A 21626-nucleotide genomic window follows, 5' to 3' on the forward strand; every position below is an offset into this window, starting at 1 on the left:
CTACCTACATGAAAGGAGGGAGGAGCCTGATGTCATTATTATCCTTGTTTAACTAAGTCACTTGTGTCATTTCAACACATTCACTTGTTTGTCAGATGATTTTGTTCAATTCAACTTACAAAAAATGGAATATTGCTTCTGTTAATAAATAAAGGTTATTTATTAAATCATCATGCATTTCAGTTCATGTGGTATGAAAATCACCTTACAGACTTGGTTTGAGAGGCATACAACATCTCTCCTGAAGTTATTTTTTGTCAAAGTTGAGCTTTCTGTGTGTTAATAGGAACAGAATATCATGCATTTGTTTTGAGGAAAATGACATCATCATGAACCTTATTCAGATGAATTCATTTAATTGATTGTAAAGTTCAGTGTTTAGCAATAATAAACATGTCATTTAGTTTTTCTTGAGTGAATATATACAATGTAGTATTAGTGCTTGTAACCTTCAAGTTTTTAAACAGTGAGCTGGTGTTGAAACCATTAGTGGTGTGAGGGCTCCTCCTCTGGTGGCTTCATGTAACAAGTGTTCAGGCACTGAGGGGTTTTTGTTCAGGTCTACTGATGGTTCCTGTTATTGTGAGTCTCTGGCACAGTAATACACAGCAGTGTCTTCAGGCTGCACATTCTGTCCGTTTAGAGTCACTGTTTTGCTGGAAGAGTCTAAGTCGATACTGAACTTGTTCTTCAGTGAATCTTTGTAGTATGAACCATCCAGTATATTTCATTCCAATCCACTCCAGTCCTTTCCCTGCAGGCTGTCTGATCCAAGCTGTGTAGTAGCTGCAAGAGCATAGGAGACCTGACAGGTGATGGTCAGACGTTGACCTGGCTGCACAGTCACAGAGGCCGGCTGTGTCAACTGTTCACACTCCACACCTGTTAAAAAGAGGAAATGTTTAGTAACAAGATATACTTAAAGCAGAATTGTTGATTTGGAAAAATCCAGAGAGACTCACATCTAGCTGCCAACAGCAGCAGCAGAGCTACAGAGAACATGGTTTATGTTGAAACTGAAGAGATATGAACTTCACTAACAGCCTGATGTGATGTTTTTATAGCTGAGCAACAAGGGAGGTCACTGTGTTTGCATAGAACCAAACATACGTATGAAGCATCAATGCTGGTCTGACTGCAGCCAAAAGAGTATGTTCAGTGTTAATATATCTGCTGAGTGACATTTGATATTTAATTTCATTTCACACTAAATTCGACATTTTGAAAATGTCCCTGTTTTTACAGAAATAAAACAACTGGTAACTTTTTGCTTAACTATCAATTCAAAATGCATTATGTGTATTCTATTTATATAATTCTTGTATAATTTCAAAATATTATCAGATCCATGATTCAAACGTATGAGTTCAGCTTTGTTGTAAGTACTTCATTTTTCATTTATTTGATGGCTCTCTGTACTTACTGACTGTATTTGCTGTAAACAGAAACACAGTGACAGCAGGCAGTATCATGTAAATAGATGAAAAGTTAAGTCTGATGCTGCTGGTTTGCAGGTTTGAATAAAAGACTTTTGATGGTTTCGGTGTTTGCAGATGTTTGAATACACACATACAGAGAAACATGGAGCCTTTGGAGGAAAACAGCTGTTCAGACACTGAACCTTTGTGACAAAATGCAAATAAACAAATCCTTTAGCTTTGATTAAACTTTGGTTGTCCGTTAATTTATGTATGTATTTATGATCAAAATATTTAGCTTTCATGTATTTGGTTGTGTCAGACATAAACATATTTGTTATTATATGATTTCTATTATGGCCAAATAAAATATAAAAAACTTTGCAAAAATAAGATAAAGGCTCATGTTTATTCCTGTATATGGGGGATTATGTACTTTTTCTTTATATGTAGATACAGATTGTAATCGATGAAGTAAAATGCTTCATCATTCCACTTCTCCTCCACTTCATAGATCACTGCTGTCTTGTGTCACAAATGGTTTTCATGAAACAGTTCAGTACAATATGTGATGAAAAGAGTGAAATGTTCTTACTTTTCAGTTGGTTTGTATTTTAGAGCAATATGAATATTTTTCACAATTATTTTCTCATAAGATTCAACTTTACAGCCACTCATACAACAGTGGTACTCAAGTGTTTGAGTGTTTTACTGTTTAGAATTAAACTACGAGTAGAAATGTAAAGTATTTGCAGAGTTTCATCTCAGCAACCAGATTGTTCTGCTGTCTTTGGCCCTTTTATGAACTTTATTCAGTTTTTTGCATTTAGTGTTTATTAATAATAGAACAGTTTTCAGGAATTAGTATAATGCAAGATATATGTAGTAAAACATACAATGTAAAACAAATTCATAAAAATATCGTATACAATATAAATACTATAAGAATACTTCATGTTTTTCCTCTACTGTCTCTATATAAATAGTAACTGTAGGATTTTGTACAGCTGCTCAACCAGCTCCAGTCACTGTGAGTCTCGAGCACAATAATAAACAGCAGAGTCTTCAGTCTTCAGACTGTTCATCTGCAGATACACCTGCTGTCTGTTGTTGTCTCTGGAGATGGTGAACCGGCCTTGAACTGACTGAGAGTAGTATTTGCTGCTATAATCAGGCAATCCACTCCAGTCCTTTTCCAGGAGCCTGTCTGACCCAGTTCATCCAGTAGCTACTAAGAGAAAATCCAGATGCTGTACAGGTCAATCTGTGAGATTCTCCAGGCCTTTTAACCACTGGTTCAGATTCTGTCAGAGTCTGACCATCAACACCTGGAAAGACAAACAAGAAAATAGTCACTTTGTAAGTTGGCATCTTTTGAAGATAGATTTAACTCAAGACCTTCATCTTCACCTGCCCAGCAGATAGTTAACAGCAGCAGTCCTGTCCTATAGTCCATCATGTTGAACTGTGTGTCCACTGTTCTCTGTCCTCCTCTGCAGTCACATAAGTAGAGCTGGAAGACATCTGAGTTTTGCATTGACTCCTCCTTTTTCATTGAACAGTGCCTTGTGTTCAATCTTTCCTCTAAACTGATTTTCATGTTATGGCTTTCTCCTAACAAACCATGTTTTGAGAGTTTTTTAATAATCATGTCATTGTATCTTGCTTTTGTAGATTTTGTTCACATTTTTAACCTGATGTGAGTTAAGTTTTATTTTTATAGCTTTTTTAAAACACATGGTTGCAACGTGCTTCACACAAAAGAAAAAAATCATAATTTTACATTTAGATCATAATGATTATGTTTTTTTAATGATGAAGATGTTTCTCAAGATATTCTCTTTATCTCTTTTTTTACAACCAATTGTATTTATCAACCCATAGCAGCATTAGACCGGATATATCATGCATAAATATATTTTCATCACCCACTGTTAAAAGTCAATAATGGGAACTTTATTAAAGGTTCTCTATTTGCAAGTCAGAGCATTAATACGGCAGCAAACTATGTAAAAATATTGTGTAGTTATGTCTACTGTAGAAGAGAATGTAATTGTTTAATCTGTGATCTCTGTGCTTTGATTTACATTAGCTGAACTGGCCATGCAATGTTTGATTTGGAGCAAATTTAGCATCATCAGTGTTAGTGCACTTGTTTGACATGTAAATCACAAAATAGTGCATTTTTGTGTTAGTACATGTTATACATGCTTCCTGTTATGTGTCTCTTAATCTGTTAGTGTCTTCTAATTTCATTTATAAGTCACATGTTAGTACATGTTAGTACATGTAGGCATTTCTTATTCTTACATGTTAGAACATGTTGTCATTTACATGTTAGTAAATCACATGTGTCATGTTCAGTCACATGTTAGTGCATGTCACTGCATGTTGACATTTAGTACATGTAGTGCATGCATGACATTTCAGTTACATGTTAGTGCATAAAGCATGTTAGTACATGTTAGTGCATGTTAGTACATGTTAGTCATGTTAGTACATGTTAGTACATGTTTACACATGTTAGTACATGTTAGTGCATGTTAACATGTTAGTCACATGTTAGTTATGTTAACATGTTAGTGCTGTTAACATACATAAAGTTCATCACAGTGCATGTTTACTTCATGTTAATAATGTTAAGTCACAATGTAAAATGATGGGACACATGTTTCAGTTTCACATGAAAGAGAGCCATGTTAGGATGCATGTTAAACATGTTAGTACATGTTGTCATGGTGGAATGTTTGCATGTTAGTCATGTTACTGCATGTTAGTACTCTGAAAAGTACATGTCATGTTAGGCATGATGAACATGTGTACATGTTGTGCATTACATGATTTGCATTGTGCATTTTGGTACATTTTGTACATGTTAGTGCATTTTAATACATCAAGTCCATGTTAAACTTTCAGAAAATGAGGAGTGCATGTTAGTTTAGTAGCTCATGTAAGCAGAGTACAAGTACAGTTAGAGAGTATCATGTAGGCTCAGAGCTTTAGAGTCTTTAAGATTGACACTGCACTCTAGGTAACAAATAGCTCATACCAACAGATAAAAGAGGTGACAACTAGATTGGACTTGAATACTGTCGTCTTGTGACGTGAACCCTCCAGAATTAGTGTTACCACTGATTGCTCTGTCAGCACTGTTGCCATTGTTTGCTTTGTCTGTTAGCTGCAAGCAGCTGGCTAAGCTGTCACATGGTGAGGGTGTGATGGCCATAGATGTGCTCTGAATCAATTGAGCCCCTTTAACCATTATTGTTGTAGAAAAGCATACATTTGATGTAGTGAACTACAAAACAGGAAGTCACAAACCGCATCTTCAGCTGACTTGTTTTAAAGTTTGTGTGTTTTTCAGAGGCCCATGTCACTTTTTTCCTGAGTGAAAACATGTTATGTTCTTATCTTCTAGATAATGTAGGTACTTTTTAAAACATTGTTTAAGGTTTTTGTAAAGCCTCTCTGCTTCCTTTAACCAGTGTGCACGTTTGGCAATATCTAAACACTTACATGAATGTTTTTTGTGTTTTTATATGTGTTAAATGTTCAGTAATGATATTTCTAAATTTCCAGGACTTTGTATAATGCAGGGCAAATGTTACATTATTGATAAAAATACATTAAATAGAAGTAGAATATAAAACAACGTCTAAAAATTTGAGAAAAAAACAAATCATCTTCTGCTCTATGTTCCCAGTAAGGTGATGAACTGTAGGATTTTGTACAGCTGCTCAACCAGCTCCAGTCACTGTGAGTCTCGAGCACAATAATAAACAGCAGAGTCTTCAGTCTTCAGACTGTTCATCTGCAGATACACCTGCTGTCTGTTGTCGTCTCTGGAGATGGTAAACCGGCCTTTGACTGACTGAGAGTAGTATATGGTGCTACTATGAAGTATATATAAGCAATCCACTCCAGTCCTTTTCCAGGAGCCTGTCTGACCCAGTGCATCCAGTAGCTACTAAAGAAAATCCAGATGCTGTACAGGTCAATCTGTGAGATTCTCCAGGCCTTTTAACCACTGGTTCAGATTCTGTCAGAGTCTGACCATCAACACCTGGAAAGACAAACAAAAAATGAGTCACTTGTTGTAAGTTTGCAACTTTTCAAGATAGATTTAACTCAAGACCTTCATCTTCACCTGCCCAGCAGATAGTTAACAGCAGCAGTCCTGTCCTATAGTCCATCATGTTGAACTGTGTGTCCACTGTTCTCTGTCCTCCTCTGCAGTCACATAAGTAGAGCTGGAAGACATCTGAGTTTTGCATTGACTCCTCCTTTTTGATTGAACAGTGTCCTCTGTTCAATCCCTCCTCTAAACTGATTTTTAATTCATGGCTTTCTCCTAACTCACCATGTTTTGTATGTTTTTTAATAATCATCTCACTGTATCTTGGAGTTTTAATTTGTTTACAAATGAGTTGGATTTGTTTAACCTTATATAACTAAGTTACATAGTTACTAAGTGCTTTACACAGAGAAATTAAAAAGAATTAGGTAAAAAAAAGATTGCAATATATAACCAAAAACAATGAGAGACAAACAAAACTGGAATTAACAAAAAACATCAAAAGTGCCTTCACCTTTTGTTTGAATTTTACCGGAAGGGTCCATCAAAGGTTAAACATTTATGATAAGAGACAATATCATTCATATTCAGGGAGTTTAGAGACATGTCAAGTGATGTGCAGACAGGTGGACTACCTACATGAAAGGAGGGAGGAGCCTGATGTCATTATTATCCTTGTTTAACTAAGTCACTTGTGTCATTTCAACACATTCACTTGTTTGTCAGATGATTTTGTTCAATTCAACTTACAAAAAATGGAATATTGCTTCTGTTAATGAATAAAGGTTATTTATTAAATCATCATGCATTTCAGTTCATGTGGTATGAAAATCACCTTACAGACTTGGTTTGAGAGGCATACAACATCTCTCCTGAAGTTATTTTTTGTCAAAGTTGAGCTTTCTGTGTGTTAATAGGAACAGAATATCATGCATCATCATGAACTTACTCAATTGATTGTAAAGTTCAGTGTTTAGCAATAATAAACATGTAATTTAGTTTTTCTTGAGTGAATATATACAATGTAGTATTAGTGCTTGTAACCTTCAAGTTTTTAAACAGTGAGCTGGTGTTGAAACCATTAGTGGTGTGAGGGCTCCTCCTCTGGTGGCTTCATGTAACAAGTGTTCAGGCACTGAGGGGTTTTTGTTCAGGTCTACTGATGGTTCCTGTTATTGTGAGTCTCTGGCACAGTAATACACAGCAGTGTCTTCAGGCTGCACATTCTGTCCGTTTAGAGTCACTGTTTTGCTGGAAGAGTCTAAGTCGATACTGAACTTGTTCTTCAGTGAATCTTTGTAGTATGAGGTGCATCCAGCACACGGTCACTTCCAATCCACTCCAGTCCTTTCCCTGCAGGCTGTCTGATCCAAGCTGTGTAGTAGCTGCTAAGAGCATAAGAGACCTGACAGGTGATGGTCAGACGTTGACCTGGCTGCACAGTCACAGAGGCCGGCTGTGTCAACTGTTCACACTTCACACCTGTGGAGGCAAACATTGAATATTGTATCAGTGTAATAACAGTGAGTAGTCAGTGTGCTGTGATGTCGTTGTCTCTGCCTCAGTGAGACTCACAGGATCCAGCAGCCAGCAGCAGCAGCAGAGCTACAGAGAACATGGTTGGTGTTGAGGTTGATCTGATGGGAGCTTCTCCTCTTCTGCTTCAACTGACAGCATGACATCAAGTCTTTAAAGCAGACTGTGAGGAAGTGTACTTTGCATAGTGAAGGACCCTGACAGGCTTTAAAAGAGGGATGACCTGTTCTGTCACAAATAGTCAAAGCTTGAGTTGTTTCATGAACATTTTGACACATGAAAGAAAATGTATTTATTTTTTAAAACAATCAATTCTTTTAATTCTTCACAAAACTTCTAACACAAGTCCGGTACGTCAAACTAACAGATTTAAAACAAATGATTATATATTAGTTTTTCATTTTATTTTATTTTTTATAGTGGCTTTTCCTTCTATGTTGAATACAATATCACACCCAGAGACATGAGCACTTTTTGGTATTGTTTATAGAGTTTTATCCTATAATCGAAAGATATCATCTAAAATGTTGTGGTCAAGTCACATGGTTGCTGAGTATTTGTGCAGGTCTGTTGGTGGTTTGTGTCACTGTGGAGCTTACACGCACACAGTAATACACAGCTGTGTCCTCAGGCTGCAGATTCTGTCATACAACATTAAGGCGGTATTTTAAGAACATATTGTTATGAAAGAGCTGATGTGGACTTTTATACCACCATCTAGATGGTTCATTTAATGATTTGATTAACTTAAAAAATACGTCTTCAACCTAACAAAGTTACTACAGGTCAATGTAGAAAAAACTGAATATCTTATGATACAGAGCTTTTTAAACCAGTTTTCACGGTAGTTTAATTGATGTTTTAATGACAGTAAGGTTTCCCTCTTATAATTTTCTCTGACTCATGATAAACTGTCCTTACACAGTGACGAATGCATTCTTATTCATGTTTCATTATTAATTGGCCGTCATTCAATGGGAAATGTGTTTTCAAAGCCCTGACATGCTTCAGTGCATCTCATACAGAGTGTTTTTGTACAGCTTTGTTGTCTCTTGTGTCACTGTGGTTTCGTGAAACTCTTGTTTGAGACTCTTACAACAAGATTTTTTGTCATGTGATGGAAACTTTGCTGAGTCTGCAACTGCAAAGTGCAGCTAGAGGAAGTCCCTCTGACAAGTGATCCATGCCGACCACTGGCTCTGAGGATTGCCCTGAGCAGCTGAAAGAGACACAGGATGGGATCCAGCAGGGATTGCTGCATCAGTGCAGGGACTCTTTGTCATGGTTTTGCTGAGTCTGCAACTGCTCCTCTGAAGGATATATGTATTGTGCAGGCAGGATGGGTGGGGATTGTGCATCAGTGCAGGGATTTGCATTTTCGCTGCTGGAGATTTTGTCGATACGGTTTTGATAGAGAGAGAGAGAGAGAGAGAGAGAGAGAGAGAGAGAGAGAGAGAGAGAGGGAGTGTGTATTTGATATTTTACAGAACAAGATGCACAGTCAGTCTCATGAACTTTCATTTAAAAAGTGATTAGTCAGCTCAGTGCAGTGGACTACTGCTAAGAGTGTAAAAATGTCTGAAAAGACAACTTGTTCTACAGGAAGTGAAGGTTTGTCTTATTGTAGTATCACTTATTAATTCAGCATTCATCACATGTCTCACAAGCACAGTAATAAACAGCAGCTTCTTTAGTCTATTTCAGATCAGATACATCAGTTTAGATCAATGAGTCAAGCTGTTTCATGTGTTTCCTTGTAGTGACACAGGAGAGAAACTTGACACTGACTGCCATCTAGTGTTTTTATGTCAGCAACTGCATCATTATTTTTTACTCCCATATTGTAACCTACTTTAGATGCCAAATATGATTAATGTGTGTAAAATGTGTTCATGTAGTATTTATGTTACTATACTGTATCTTGACTATGATTTCAGCTATATTTATTGCTGTCCTTGGTTGCTTTGGGAGGCAGTGGTCGTTGCAATAATGTTGGTTAGGTATGATCTTTCTCATGGCCACTTTGAAAAACAGCGAACAAAAGATCACAGAGAATTATGATTTTTTTTAGGATATAACTAGAATTTTGTACAGCTGCTCAATAAACTCAGTACACTGTGAGTGTCGAGCACAATAATAACCAGCAGAGTCTTCAGTCTTCAGACTGTTCATCTGCAGATACACCTGCTGTCTGTTGTTGTCTCTGGAGATGGTAAACCGGCCTTGGACAGACTGAGATGAAGATCTCAAGGCAAGATACGAAGTTAGCGCCGGGAACTCTGAACCTATGCATAACCTTCTTCCTCTCTCTCATCTGGCAACTGGCCATCTGGCTTTCACAGGTCACGCCATAAAATACTTGAGTCAAGAGAACAGGAACCAACTGAGTGTCTTACAATTATTCTCTGTAGCTCTGTATAACACTGTATGAGTCTTTAGAGTATTCAATAACCCCACTCAAGCTATTTCACATTTGATTTCAGGAAAATACGTCTTTCTCCTGTATTTATGACTTGGGAAACAGAGTTAAAACCATTTCATGTTTTTCAAACCAGACTCATCATGTGACCATACTGCCATCCAGTGGTCAATTGGTGATAACACAGATATGTGTCAAAGGGACGAGATGTTGTGACGCAGTTAAGGTGACAGTACATATTAACGATAGTTATAAAATGTTTACACGCTAGTAAGTCACATGACCGATGCATGTTTTTGATCCGCATAATCTTTGTTAAATCCTGTGTATTAAGTGTATGTAACTGAAATTCCATTTCTGTATCCATACAAGTGTGTAAGGTTTATTAATCTCATTAATTAAATGGTTTATTTGTTTAAAATGTTAGATTAACTTTTATCCAAAAACTAAGAAGGAAGTTGTATTCAACTTAGGTATTGAACACTAGTCACGTGCTGCAGCTTTCAACAGACAGCTCCTTTCTTAAACAAGGTAATTGATGGCAAACGATCTGACAGCCTCTCTTGCATAGATAAAACTAGGAGAACTTTTGCATTTGTCCAACGGGAGATTTCCAGAGCCTGGATGATGTGCGCGTCTCCTCAGTGGTTGAGTCCTCCTTAACTTGTAGAGCTAATCAACTTTAAGCGTTATCAATAATGTTTGCTCACCAGATTAGTTGGTCGTCCAGGGTCACACACAGATTCCTCACAGTCCGAGTCCTGGGGTCACCACTGCATCTGATCAATGGTGATCTACACTCTGGTTATTAATAATTCCCCGGGAGAACAGTAGCTATTTTGTCCAGGTTAGCTTCAGGTGGTGTGACGCCATCCATCGAGATGTACAAGCAATCTGAATGCATGTGCCATTCATGTGAACACAGTCTCACTGGGACAGAAATACAAGACCAGCTGGGTGTCATCATGCAGTTTACATCCAATGGTAAAGAAACTTGTCTCTGGTGATTAACTGGTAAAACTGCCTTGGACAGACTGAGATGAAGATCTCAAGAAAGCAAGTTTGCTGAGTTAGCAACCCTGACTTTCTGAACCTATGCATAACCTTCTCTCAACTCTCTCTCATCTGGCAACTGGCCATCTGGCTTTCACAGGTCATGTCCTGCCATAAAATACTTGAGTCAAGAGAACAGGAACCAACTGAGTGTCTTACAATTATTCTCTGTAGCTCTGTATAAGGCATTAAATGGACTGTATGAGTCTTTAGAGTATTCAATAACCCCACTCAAGCTATTTCACATTTGATTTCAGGAAAATAAGTCCCTGTATTTATGACTTGGGAAACAGAGTTAAAACCATTTCATGTTTTTCAAACCAGACTCATCATGTGACCATACTGCCATCCAGTGGTCAATTGGTGATAACACAGATATGTGTCAAAGGGACGAGATGTTGTGAGTAGTTAAGGTGACAGCACATTTTATTAATAAAATAGTTGATTTATAAAGATGTTTACACGCTAGTAAGTCACATGACCGATGCATGTTTTTGATCCGCATAATCTTTGTTAAATCCTGTGTATTAAGTGTATGTAACTGAAATTCCATTTCTGTATCCATACAAGTGTGTAAGGTTTATTAATCTCATAGTGAAGAAAAGTATGTGGTTTATTTGTTTAAAATGTTAGATTAATTAATTTACTAAACAAGAGCACGCCAACATTGGGAAGCAAAGGAATCTGAAATCGTGGCAAAAACAGAGTCGTAACTCAGGCCGCACCCTACGATCTGACACCTCTCTTGCATAGATAAAACTGGAGAACTTTCTTTGTCCCTCCTCTTATTCTTTCCGTCTTTGTCTATGTTGGTTGTGTGTCTTGTTAAGTGTTACGGAGCTATATCAACTTTAATTATTAACCTTTAGGCCGAACCAGATTAGTTTAAGTATATCAACGAGTAGCCTAAGTTCACAGTCGGAAACTATCAACGTTAATATGATCCAGAGTCGGTGTCGGGTATATAAAGGCTCTGATTAATAATAATTTAGATTGACCGGGTAGAGTATGTCTTGTTATGTCTTCAGAAAAAACTGCAAATCCTGTGGAAGCAAAATGTAAATGTTTTGCTTGAACTTCATGCATGTACTCATTAAGACATGTGGACACAGTCTCCCCACACTTCTACAGAAAATGTAATCAGTTTCATTTATTGCAAAAAAAAGAAAAAAAAAAAAACTGACATAACTGAATGTTCCCAGTGGTGATGAATAGAGGAAGTAGTTTTTGAATGACTCTCCTATTATTGTCTCTCACTGTGTATCTCTGGCGCAGTAATACACTGCTGTGTCCTCGGTCTTCAGACTGTTCATCTGTAGATAGAGTTTACTGCTGGAGTCATCTCTGGAGATGGTGAATCTACCCTGGACTGACTGGGAGTAAGAGATAGGAGAACTAGAAGTGCCGATATAAGCAATCCACTCCAGTCCTTTTCCAGGAGCCTGTCTGACCCAGCCATATAGTAGCTGCAAAGTGAAAATCCAGATGCTGTACAGGTCAATCTGTGAGATTCTCCAGGCCTTTTAACCACTGGTTCAGATTCTGTCAGAGTCTGACCATCAACACCTGGAAAGACAAAAAGATATGCATGTCATGTGTTATGTTGGTAGCAAGTGGAAACATTTGACATCAAGATCAGAGATCATCTTCACCTGCCCAGCAGATAGTTAACAGCAGCAGTCCTGTCCTATAGTCCATCATGTTGAACTGTGTGTCCACTGTTCTCTGTCCTCCTCTGCAGTCACATAAGTAGAGCTGGAAGACATCTGAGTTTTGCATTGACTCCTCCTCACAGGAAGGACACAGCTGGATAGGACTTGGATCTTTTCTTATCATTTGTGAATAAATATTAGTTGTAATGTGTTGATAATAATCACAATCAAGTAAATGTAAATATAAGCAAAAATAACTGTGTTCTGAGTTCATCACACCACAGTATGTTTTATTAACCAGCCAGACAAATTTGAATGATCATATAATTGGCAAGTATGTAAAATTAGGTTTCAAAATTACCCAAAAATGGTGAAAAACAGTTTAACTCTCTAGCTCCACAATTCAATACAAAAGTTCAGTCTTTTCACATGTTTTAAGCTCTGTTATTTTAACATGTATAGTATGTTTAGAAACAAATTTCTGATTTTACTTTACACTGATCATATGTAGATCCACTTTTTATATTGATCAATGGTTGGATCATTAGATTAGATCAAAAAAGCAACTGGGTTTGATTTGGACAAATATAGCATCATCAGCAGTTGTGTAGTAGTGTTGATGTAAATGAAAATATTGTGGTTCTAGCAGCGCTTCCGCCTCTTATGTGTCTCTTAATCTCCTTTCAATCTAATTTCATATAATTCATAATGTGTATACTTTATTACATAATGCTTCAACAATTGAAAGAACTCTGTCAATCATTAACATATATAGAAATGACATTGTGATCATCATCGATCACTCTTTTATATCACTGGTAGGACATTTACAGAAGCAGTGAAGCAGATTTTTCTCCTCACCTTTAATAGTAACTCCCAATAATAAACTTCTCACAATGCATGGTACTTCAAAATAATAATGCTTAAGTCACAACATAAAATGATGGGACACCAACTTCACTCACATGAAACGAGAGCCAAGAGGATGAAACTCTGTACAACTGTCATGGTGGAAACTTTGCTGAGTCTGCAACTGCAAAGGCTCCTCTGAAGGATATATGCAGGCAGGATGGGTGGGGATTGTGCATCAGTGCAGGGATTTGCATTGTGCAGTGGTAGATTTTGGAGATACAGTTTTAATACATCAAGTCCAAAACTTTCAGAAAATGAGGAGAGTTGGACTCAGAGAGAGAGAGAGAGAGAGAGAGAGAGAGAGAGAGTTAAAAACAGACGGACACCAACAATAAACGGAGGAGACAACTAGATTGGACTTGAATCTTTCATCTTGTGGTGAAAATAGAATGTATTACTATTATTGCTGTTGCTATAATTATTCTTATGTCTCCCTGTGAGCAGCAGTAGCTGGAAAGCACAGTGTGTGATCATATTCTCCACATCAACTCTTTTATATTTCCCTCCTTTAAAAAGTATTGAAACTAGTGATGTCCAAAGAACCAACAATGACCGACCATCTCAGGTGGACTTGTTTTAATTTAGAGTAAACTTTAGAAGCATGTCAGCGTTTTTGAGGAAAACATGTTATGTCCCTTTTCTTTCAGATAATCTACTTTTTAAAACATATATTTTTTAGGGTGGGCTGAAGTTGATGACTTAATATCTAAACACTTCTGGAAAAGTAAATCATGTGGAAGCTATATATTTTTATGTAACCAAAATTATTCATTGAGACACATGAAGGGACCCAGTCTCCCAACACTTATAAACATAATTTAATAAGCTTTAGTTATTGAGAAATAGAGACACAGAGACAACTGAATGTTCCCCGTGGTGATGAATAGAGGAAGTAGTTTTTGAATGACTCTCCTATTATTGTCTCTCACTGTGTATCTCTGGCGCAGTAATACACTGCTGTGTCCTCGGTCTTCAGACTGTTCATCTGTAGATAGAGTTTACTGCTGGAGTCATCTCTGGAGATGGTGAATCTACCCTGGACTGACTGGGAGTAAGAGATAGGAGAACTAGAAGTGCTGATATAAGCAATCCACTCCAGTCCTTTTCCAGGAGCCTGTCTGACCCAGTTCATATAGTAGCTGCTGAATGTTAAATCCAGATGCTGTACAGGTCAATCTGTGAGATTCTCCAGGCCTTTTAACCACTGGTTCAGATTCTGTCAGAGTCTGACCATCAACACCTGGAAAGACAAACAAGAAAATAGTCACTTGTTGTAAGTTTGCATCTTCTTGAAGATAGATTTAACTCAAGACCTTCATCTTCACCTGCCCAGCAGATAGTTAACAGCAGCAGTCCTGTCCTATAGTCCATCATGTTGAACTGTGTGTCCACTGTTCTCTGTCCTCCTCTGCAGTCACATAAGTAGAGCTGGAAGACATCTGAGTTTTGCATTGACTCCTCCTTTTTGATTGAACAGTGTCCTCTGTTCAATCCCTCCTCTAAACTGATTTTTAATTCATGGCTTTCTCCTAACTCACCATGTTTTGTATGTTTTTTTTAATAATCATCTCACTGTATCTTGGAGTTTTAATTTGTTTACAAATGAGTTGGATTTGTTTAACCTTATATAACTAAGTTACATAGTTACTAAGTGCTTTACACAGAGAAATTAAAAAGAATTAGGTAAAAATAGATTGCAATATATAACCAAAAACAATGAGAGACAAACAGAACTGGAATTAACAAAAAACATCAAAAGTGCCTTCACCTTTTGTTTGAATTTTACCGGAAGGGTCCATCAAAGGTTAAACATTTATGATAAGAGACAATATCATTCATATTCAGGGAGTTTAGAGACATGTCAAGTGATGTGCAGACAGGTGGACTACCTACATGAAAGGAGGGAGGAGCCTGATGTCATTATTATCCTTGTTTAACTAAGTCACTTGTGTCATTTCAACACATTCACTTGTTTGTCAGATGATTTTGTTCAATTCAACTTACAAAAAATGGAATATTGCTTCTGTTAATGAATAAAGGTTATTTATTAAATCATCATGCATTTCAGTTCATGTGGTATGAAAATCACCTTACAGACTTGGTTTGAGAGGCATACAACATCTCTCCTGAAGTTATTTTTTGTCAAAGTTGAGCTTTCTGTGTGTTAATAGGAACAGAATATCATGCATTTGTTTTGAGGAAAACTCTGACATCCAACACGTTGCAGCTGTGTGCTGTGTTTTGGCTTGTAGCTTCTACCTCAATACCTGAAGAGTATTCAGATGAATTTATTTCATTGCTTGTAAAGTTCAGTGTTTAGCAATAATAAACATGTCATTTAGTTTTTCTTGAGTGAATATATACAATGTAGTATTAGTGCTTGTAACCTTCAAGTTTTTAAACAGTGAGCTGGTGTTGAAACCATTAGTGGTGTGAGGGCTCCTCCTCTGGTGGCTTCATGTAACAAGTGTTCAGGCACTGAGGGGTTTTTGTTCAGGTCTACTGATGGTTCCTGTTATTGTGAGTCTCTGGCACAGTAATACACAGCAGTGTCTTCAGGCTGCACATTCTGTCCGTTTAGAGTCACTGTTTTGCTGGAAGAGTCTAAGTCGATACTGAACTTGTTCTTCAGTGAATCTTTGTAGTATGAATATCCAGTATACAGCCACTTCCAATCCACCCAGTCCTTTCCCTGCAGGCTGTCTGATCCAAGCTGTGTAGTAGCTGCTAAGAGCATAGGAGACCTGACAGGTGATGGTCAGACGTTGACCTGGCTGCACAGTCACAGAGGCCGGCTGTGTCAACTGTTCACACTCCACACCTGTTAAAAAGAGGAAATGTTTAGTAACAAGATATACTTAAAGCAGAATTGTTGATTTGGAAAAATCCAGAGAGACTCACATCTAGCTGCCAACAGCAGCAGCAGAGCTACAGAGAACATGGTTTATGTTGAAACTGAAGAGATATGAACTTCACTAACAGCCTGATGTGATGTTTTTATAGCTGAGCAACAAGGGAGGTCACTGTGTTTGCATAGAACCAAACATACGTATGAAGCATCAATGCTGGTCTAACTGCAGCCAATGGAAGAGTCTGTTCAATGTGTTCATTATATTTGCAGAGTAAAAAAAAGCCTTGAAATCACCTCTGCTTTACATCTGATATTTAATATCATTACAAACTCTAGCACTAGCATGATAACTTAAGTCTGATGCTGCTGGTTTACAGAGTTGAATAAAATGATTTCACTGGTTTTGCAGATGATTGAAGACACATACAGGGGAAATGTATAATATACAGTTTTTAATAGTCAACACATTCTACCTTCATCTGTGTGGAAATTAACAGTCTTAATCAAATAGCATGAAAAGTTAAGTCTGATTTGCTGGTTTTTTGAATTGTTTTGATACATTATTTTTATTTTGGCCAAAACACACAAAACTAAAAAATGTTGTAACAAAAAAACAAAGGTTTATTCTTACACATGGAGAGATGTAGCTACGTTTTCTTCATATTCAGATAACTTTATTGTAAACTATCAATGTTCTCTACACTTCATATTTAGACCTTCTCTGCAGTTAAAACACAACAATAATCATTTGATTATAGTTATATTATCTCATCAAATATGAAAAACCTCTTCATATATTATATTAAGCTTTAATTCAGTCCAGTGTCCAGTCAACGATGAGAACAGCAGATCTGAGTGTCTCCTTTTAGTTACAGAGAGAGAAACTTGACACAGACTGCCCTCTCATGATTATATAAAGGAAACTGTAACGACTTTAATTGTAAATACTTTCTTTATATTCCACATCAATCATTATTGAGTCTCATTTTGTAGAAATTCAAATGGTTTGTTGAAGTTTAATTTCAGTGAATATGTTGCAATGCTGTCTTTTGGCCCTTACATGAACAAGTGGTTTTTATGTGTTTTTATATGTGTTAAATGTTCAGTAATGATATTTCTCTATTTTCAGGACTTTGTATAATGCAGGGCAAATGTTAATTATTGATAAAAATACATGTGTAAACTAGAATTTAGAAATATAAAACACTGTCTAAAGATTTACGTGAAAAAAACATAATCATCTTCGGCTCTACCAGCCTGAAAGAAAGAGAACTGTAGGATTTTGTACAGCTGCTCAACCAGCTCCAGTCACTGTGAGTCTCGAGCACAATAATAAACAGCAGAGTCTTCAGTCTTCAGACTGTTCATCTGCAGATACACCTGCTGTCTGTTGTTGTCTCTGGAGATGGTGAACCGGCCTTGAACTGACTGAGAGTAGTATTTGGTGCTACCACTATTCATAGGCAATCCACTCCAGTCCTTTTCCAGGAGCCTGTCTGACCCAGTGCATCCAGTAGCTACTAATGTAAATCCAGATGCTGTACAGGTCAATCTGTGAGATTCTCCAGGCCTTTTAACCACTGGTTCAGATTCTGTCAGAGTCTGACCATCAACACCTGGAAAGACAAACAAGAAAATGAGTCACTTATTTAAGTTGGTCATTTTTTCAAGATAGATTTAACTCAAGACCTTCATCTTCACCTGCCCAGCAGATAGTTAACAGCAGCAGTCCTGTCCTATAGTCCATCATGTTGAACTGTGTGTCCACTGTTCTCTGTCCTCCTCTGCAGTCACATAAGTAGAGCTGGAAGACATCTGAGTTTTGCATTGACTCCTCCTTTTTGATTGAACAGTGTCCTCTGTTCAATCCCTCCTCTAAACTGATTTTTAATTCATGGCTTTCTCCTAACTCACCATGTTTTGTATATTTTTTTAATAATCATCTCACTGTATCTTGGAGTTTTAATTTGTTTACAAATGAGTTGGATTTGTTTAACCTTATATAACTAAGTTACATAGTTACTAAGTGCTTTACACAGAGAAATTAAAAAGAATTAGGTAAAAATAGATTGCAATATATAACCAAAAACAATGAGAGACAAACAGAACTGGAATTAACAAAAAACATCAAAAGTGCCTTCACCTTTTGTTTGAATTTTACCGGAAGGGTCCATCAAAGGTTAAACATTTATGATAAGAGACAATATCATTCATATTCAGGGAGTTTAGAGACATGTCAAGTGATGTGCAGACAGGTGGACTACCTACATGAAAGGAGGGAGGAGCCTGATGTCATTATTATCCTTGTTTAACTAAGTCACTTGTGTCATTTACACATTCACTTGTTTGTCAGATGCTTTTGTTCAATTCAACTTACAAAAAATGGAATATTGCTTCTGTTAATAAATAAAGGTTATTTATTTAAACATAATGCATTTCAGTTCATGTGGTATGAAAATCACCTTACAGACTTGGTTTGAGAGGCATACAACATCTCTCCTGAAGTTATTTTTTGTCAAAGTTGAGCTTTCTGTGTGTTAATAGGAACAGAATATCATGCATCATCATGAACTTACTCAATTGATTGTAAAGTTCAGTGTTTAGCAATAATAAACATGTCATTTAAAGTTCAGTTTTTCTTGAGTGAATATATACAATGTAGTATTAGTGCTTGTAACCTTCAAGTTTTTAAACAGTGAGCTGGTGTTGAAACCATTAGTGGTGTGAGGGCTCCTCCTCTGGTGGCTTCATGTAACAAGTGTTCAGGCACTGAGGGGTTTTTGTTCAGGTCTACTGATGGTTCCTGTTATTGTGAGTCTCTGGCACAGTAATACACAGCAGTGTCTTCAGGCTGCACATTCTGTCCGTTTAGAGTCACTGTTTTGCTGGAAGAGTCTAAGTCGATACTGAACTTGTTCTTCAGTGAATCTTTGTAGTATGTGTATCCAGTATATTTCATTCCAATCCACTCCAGTCCTTTCCCTGCAGGCTGTCTGATCCAAGCTGTCCAGTAGCTGTTAAGAGCATAGGAGACCTGACAGGTGATGGTCAGACGTTGACCTGGCTGCACAGTCACAGAGGCCGGCTGTGTCAACTGTTCACTTTTTACGCTTGTTAAATCTAAGATTTTTTTTTTAACAAATCAAGTTATACTGTAAAAGAAAAACAACTGACTTTGATAAATCCAGAGAGACTCACGTCCAGCTGCTAGCAGCAGCAGCAAACCTACAGAGAACATGGTTTATGTTGAAACTAGAACCAAACAAATGGCATATAAATGTGTGTCTGCATCTCGTTGTCTTAAGATGAGCTGCTGTGGTTCAGTTTGGAGTCTTGAATCAACTTTTTTTATTCAGCAAAAAGTGCTGTTTTGTTATTAACATCTAACACAAATAAAAACTAAACTGAAATCTATATTTGAATATTTTAATGACTTTAATTTCATAACTCCCTCAAAGTCCAATAAACCAGTTCAAATAATGCAATTTGGGTATAAATTGTTTATTTACACATATTTGTATTTTGAGACCAATTTGATGAGTGCTTGTGGAGGATTTGGATGAAGTAAAATGAAGTAGGGAAGTAAAATCTACGTGAATATTTGAATTTAGTGCAGCTGGTTTTTATACTTTTTAGGGTTTCAGTATTCACATTTAGCAGTTTGAAGCCACAGACATACAGAGAAACGTTGAGCCTCCAGAAGAAATAAACTACTTAGGAACTGAAACCTAGATATGAGATATGTAAAAAAATAATTTCAGTGGTCACAGGAAAACATCTGTTATTCATCATGTGTCAAATAATCATGTGTCAAATAATGTATATATCTTTAATCTTTTATATCAAAAATAAAAAAGACTAAACAAAACAGTAGATAACTTGGACAGTTTAGTGAGTGTACAGTTAAATGACAGTTTGCTCTTCTATTTATTCTCTCAAATTGGGAGAATAAGTCTGCAAAGTTTGAGATTGAGAGTCTCAATCCACAGTCTTTGCAGTACTCTGTGCATATTGTTATTACACTTCTCTCAAAACTCCTCACTTAAACAAAAGAAGACTTGTAAATCTTAGGTTAGACTATTTACAAAACGATTGAACTATATGAATGCTGTTCATTGTTCAGTTCCTGCCTTTTCTGGCGAGTTGTTTTAATGAAGCTCTGTTATGGAATAGACATAACAAGCCTATTTAGTAGTATGATTTATACATTCATATCTCTGCTTAGACGTTTTTTTACTCCCAAAAAATAGTATTTTTCAGTAGCCTTTTTGTCTCATTATCTTTGAGTACACCATAAGGACATTAATCATATACAGTATGACTGAAGAGCTCTATGCTAGACAGGCAAATAAATGGATAAGGCCAGACCCCAAAGTGCCATATGACATATCCACCGAGCTAAATTATAGCTAAATTATGGAAAAATAAGAAAATTCCACCGGATCTACGGAGCCACTAAAGGGTCACTTAGATAATTTTTTGTGAGAAATCGCAATATTTTGTTTATTTTTTGTGTAATATTGCAAGGTAATGCAAAACGTAGTTTTCTAAAAGTTGTCACCCTTGACTTTTGAGGGGTTTAGTACATATTTTGAATACAACAGAAGAAAAGTCAAACTGTCACTGATTGTGTGCACTTATTGAGTATTATGGTATTATTGGTTGTACAATTGGATTTTTCTGCTGATGTCAATTACGTCTGCCATCTGTGTGTGTGTTTGTGTGTGCGTGTCTGTGTGCGATTGCGTGCCTTTGGTTTATATGCTTGCCATGGCAGGCTCTGTTAAAGTGTATTTTTTTACATTAACGGGTAGGTTGGTGCCAGTGTACCTCCATCCATACGCCTGATTTTTGATGCTGTTGCGACCTTCTGCTGTGTGTGTGTGTGTGTGTGTGTGTGTGTGTGTGTGTGTGTGTGTGTGTGTGTGTGTGTGTGTGTGTGTGTGTGTGTGTGTGTGTGTGTGTGTGTGTGTGTGTGTGTGTAGATACAGTATGTGTCATATCATGCTGCTGCCAGGCTATGCAATGCTGTTAATGTTTCTCTCTGCCTACACCATTGAGAGGTCTTCTAGTTGAAAGTCCTGTTGGACCCATCCACCAATAGTCGTCTTTTTGGATATTGTAAAGTAGGTCACTTGCTCTGATTGTTGCTTAGTCACGTAGATCCATTTAATATGTGTGTCCACCAAGAATAAGGCTCCTAATTGACTTTTTCATTATTTTCTTGCTGAATGTGTCACGAAAAAAACGTATAATTTGTGTCCCTGTACATCAAACCAATAGATTACAATTCGTGACTATTTCCCGAACTGCCATGGTACTGGGCTGGCAGATACAAACATGGCCACACACCTCTAGTGGGTCATAAGGGATGATTAAGTCAATACATTGCTTTTTAAGAAATTCCTGTTTAATTTGTGTCCATTCAATCATTATTTAGCTATTACAATATATTATTTTACTATAGTTTAAATTTAGTATAAAGTAACGGTAATGTTTCACACCTGCCTTACAAAACAACAGATGGGGATATTATTAACCAGTAGCCTACATTGTTGTAGAAAAAGCACGTTGGTAGAAACCATAAAAAAGAGGAAGTCATAAACCGCAACCTCTTGTCTAAAAAAAAATTCTAACAGGAAGGAGACAGGTGGTGGACAAAAGCTACAGGGAAACCTAGAAAAAAACTAAATTAATCCAAAAGCACATC

At 37.0% G+C, this 21626-nt stretch overlaps 4 pseudogenes and 4 gene segments (V, D, J or C); all 8 read right to left on the reverse strand.

The window, feature by feature from the left end:
* Positions 1 to 435: 435 nt before the first annotated feature.
* Positions 436 to 1056, reverse strand: LOC129098510 (immunoglobulin heavy variable 3-30-3-like). The segment is given in 2 exon segments: positions 436 to 882; positions 963 to 1056. Coding segments are annotated over 2 exon segments (345 nt in total).
* A 1337-nt stretch (positions 1057 to 2393) lies between these two features.
* Positions 2394 to 2904, reverse strand: LOC129098504 (immunoglobulin heavy variable 3-30-3-like). The segment is given in 2 exon segments: positions 2394 to 2746; positions 2829 to 2904. Coding segments are annotated over 2 exon segments (352 nt in total).
* A 2243-nt stretch (positions 2905 to 5147) lies between these two features.
* LOC129098500 (immunoglobulin heavy variable 3-33-like) lies at positions 5148 to 5641 on the reverse strand (annotated as a pseudogene).
* A 735-nt stretch (positions 5642 to 6376) lies between these two features.
* LOC129098505 (immunoglobulin heavy variable 3-23-like) lies at positions 6377 to 7146 on the reverse strand (annotated as a pseudogene).
* A 4570-nt stretch (positions 7147 to 11716) lies between these two features.
* LOC129098497 (immunoglobulin heavy variable 3-11-like) lies at positions 11717 to 12254 on the reverse strand (annotated as a pseudogene).
* Positions 12255 to 13957: 1703 nt separating this feature from the next.
* LOC129098495 (immunoglobulin heavy variable 3-11-like) lies at positions 13958 to 14491 on the reverse strand. The segment is given in 2 exon segments: positions 13958 to 14305; positions 14391 to 14491. Coding segments are annotated over 2 exon segments (364 nt in total).
* A 737-nt stretch (positions 14492 to 15228) lies between these two features.
* On the reverse strand, positions 15229 to 16073 carry LOC129098507 (Ig heavy chain V region 5A-like; annotated as a pseudogene).
* A 1085-nt stretch (positions 16074 to 17158) lies between these two features.
* Positions 17159 to 17693, reverse strand: LOC129098503 (immunoglobulin heavy variable 3-30-3-like). The segment is given in 2 exon segments: positions 17159 to 17532; positions 17618 to 17693. Coding segments are annotated over 2 exon segments (357 nt in total).
* Positions 17694 to 21626: the final 3933 nt, after the last annotated feature.

The sequence above is a fragment of the Anoplopoma fimbria genome, chromosome 11 (assembly GCF_027596085.1).
Source record: "Anoplopoma fimbria isolate UVic2021 breed Golden Eagle Sablefish chromosome 11, Afim_UVic_2022, whole genome shotgun sequence".
Lineage (NCBI taxonomy): Eukaryota > Metazoa > Chordata > Actinopteri > Perciformes > Anoplopomatidae > Anoplopoma > Anoplopoma fimbria.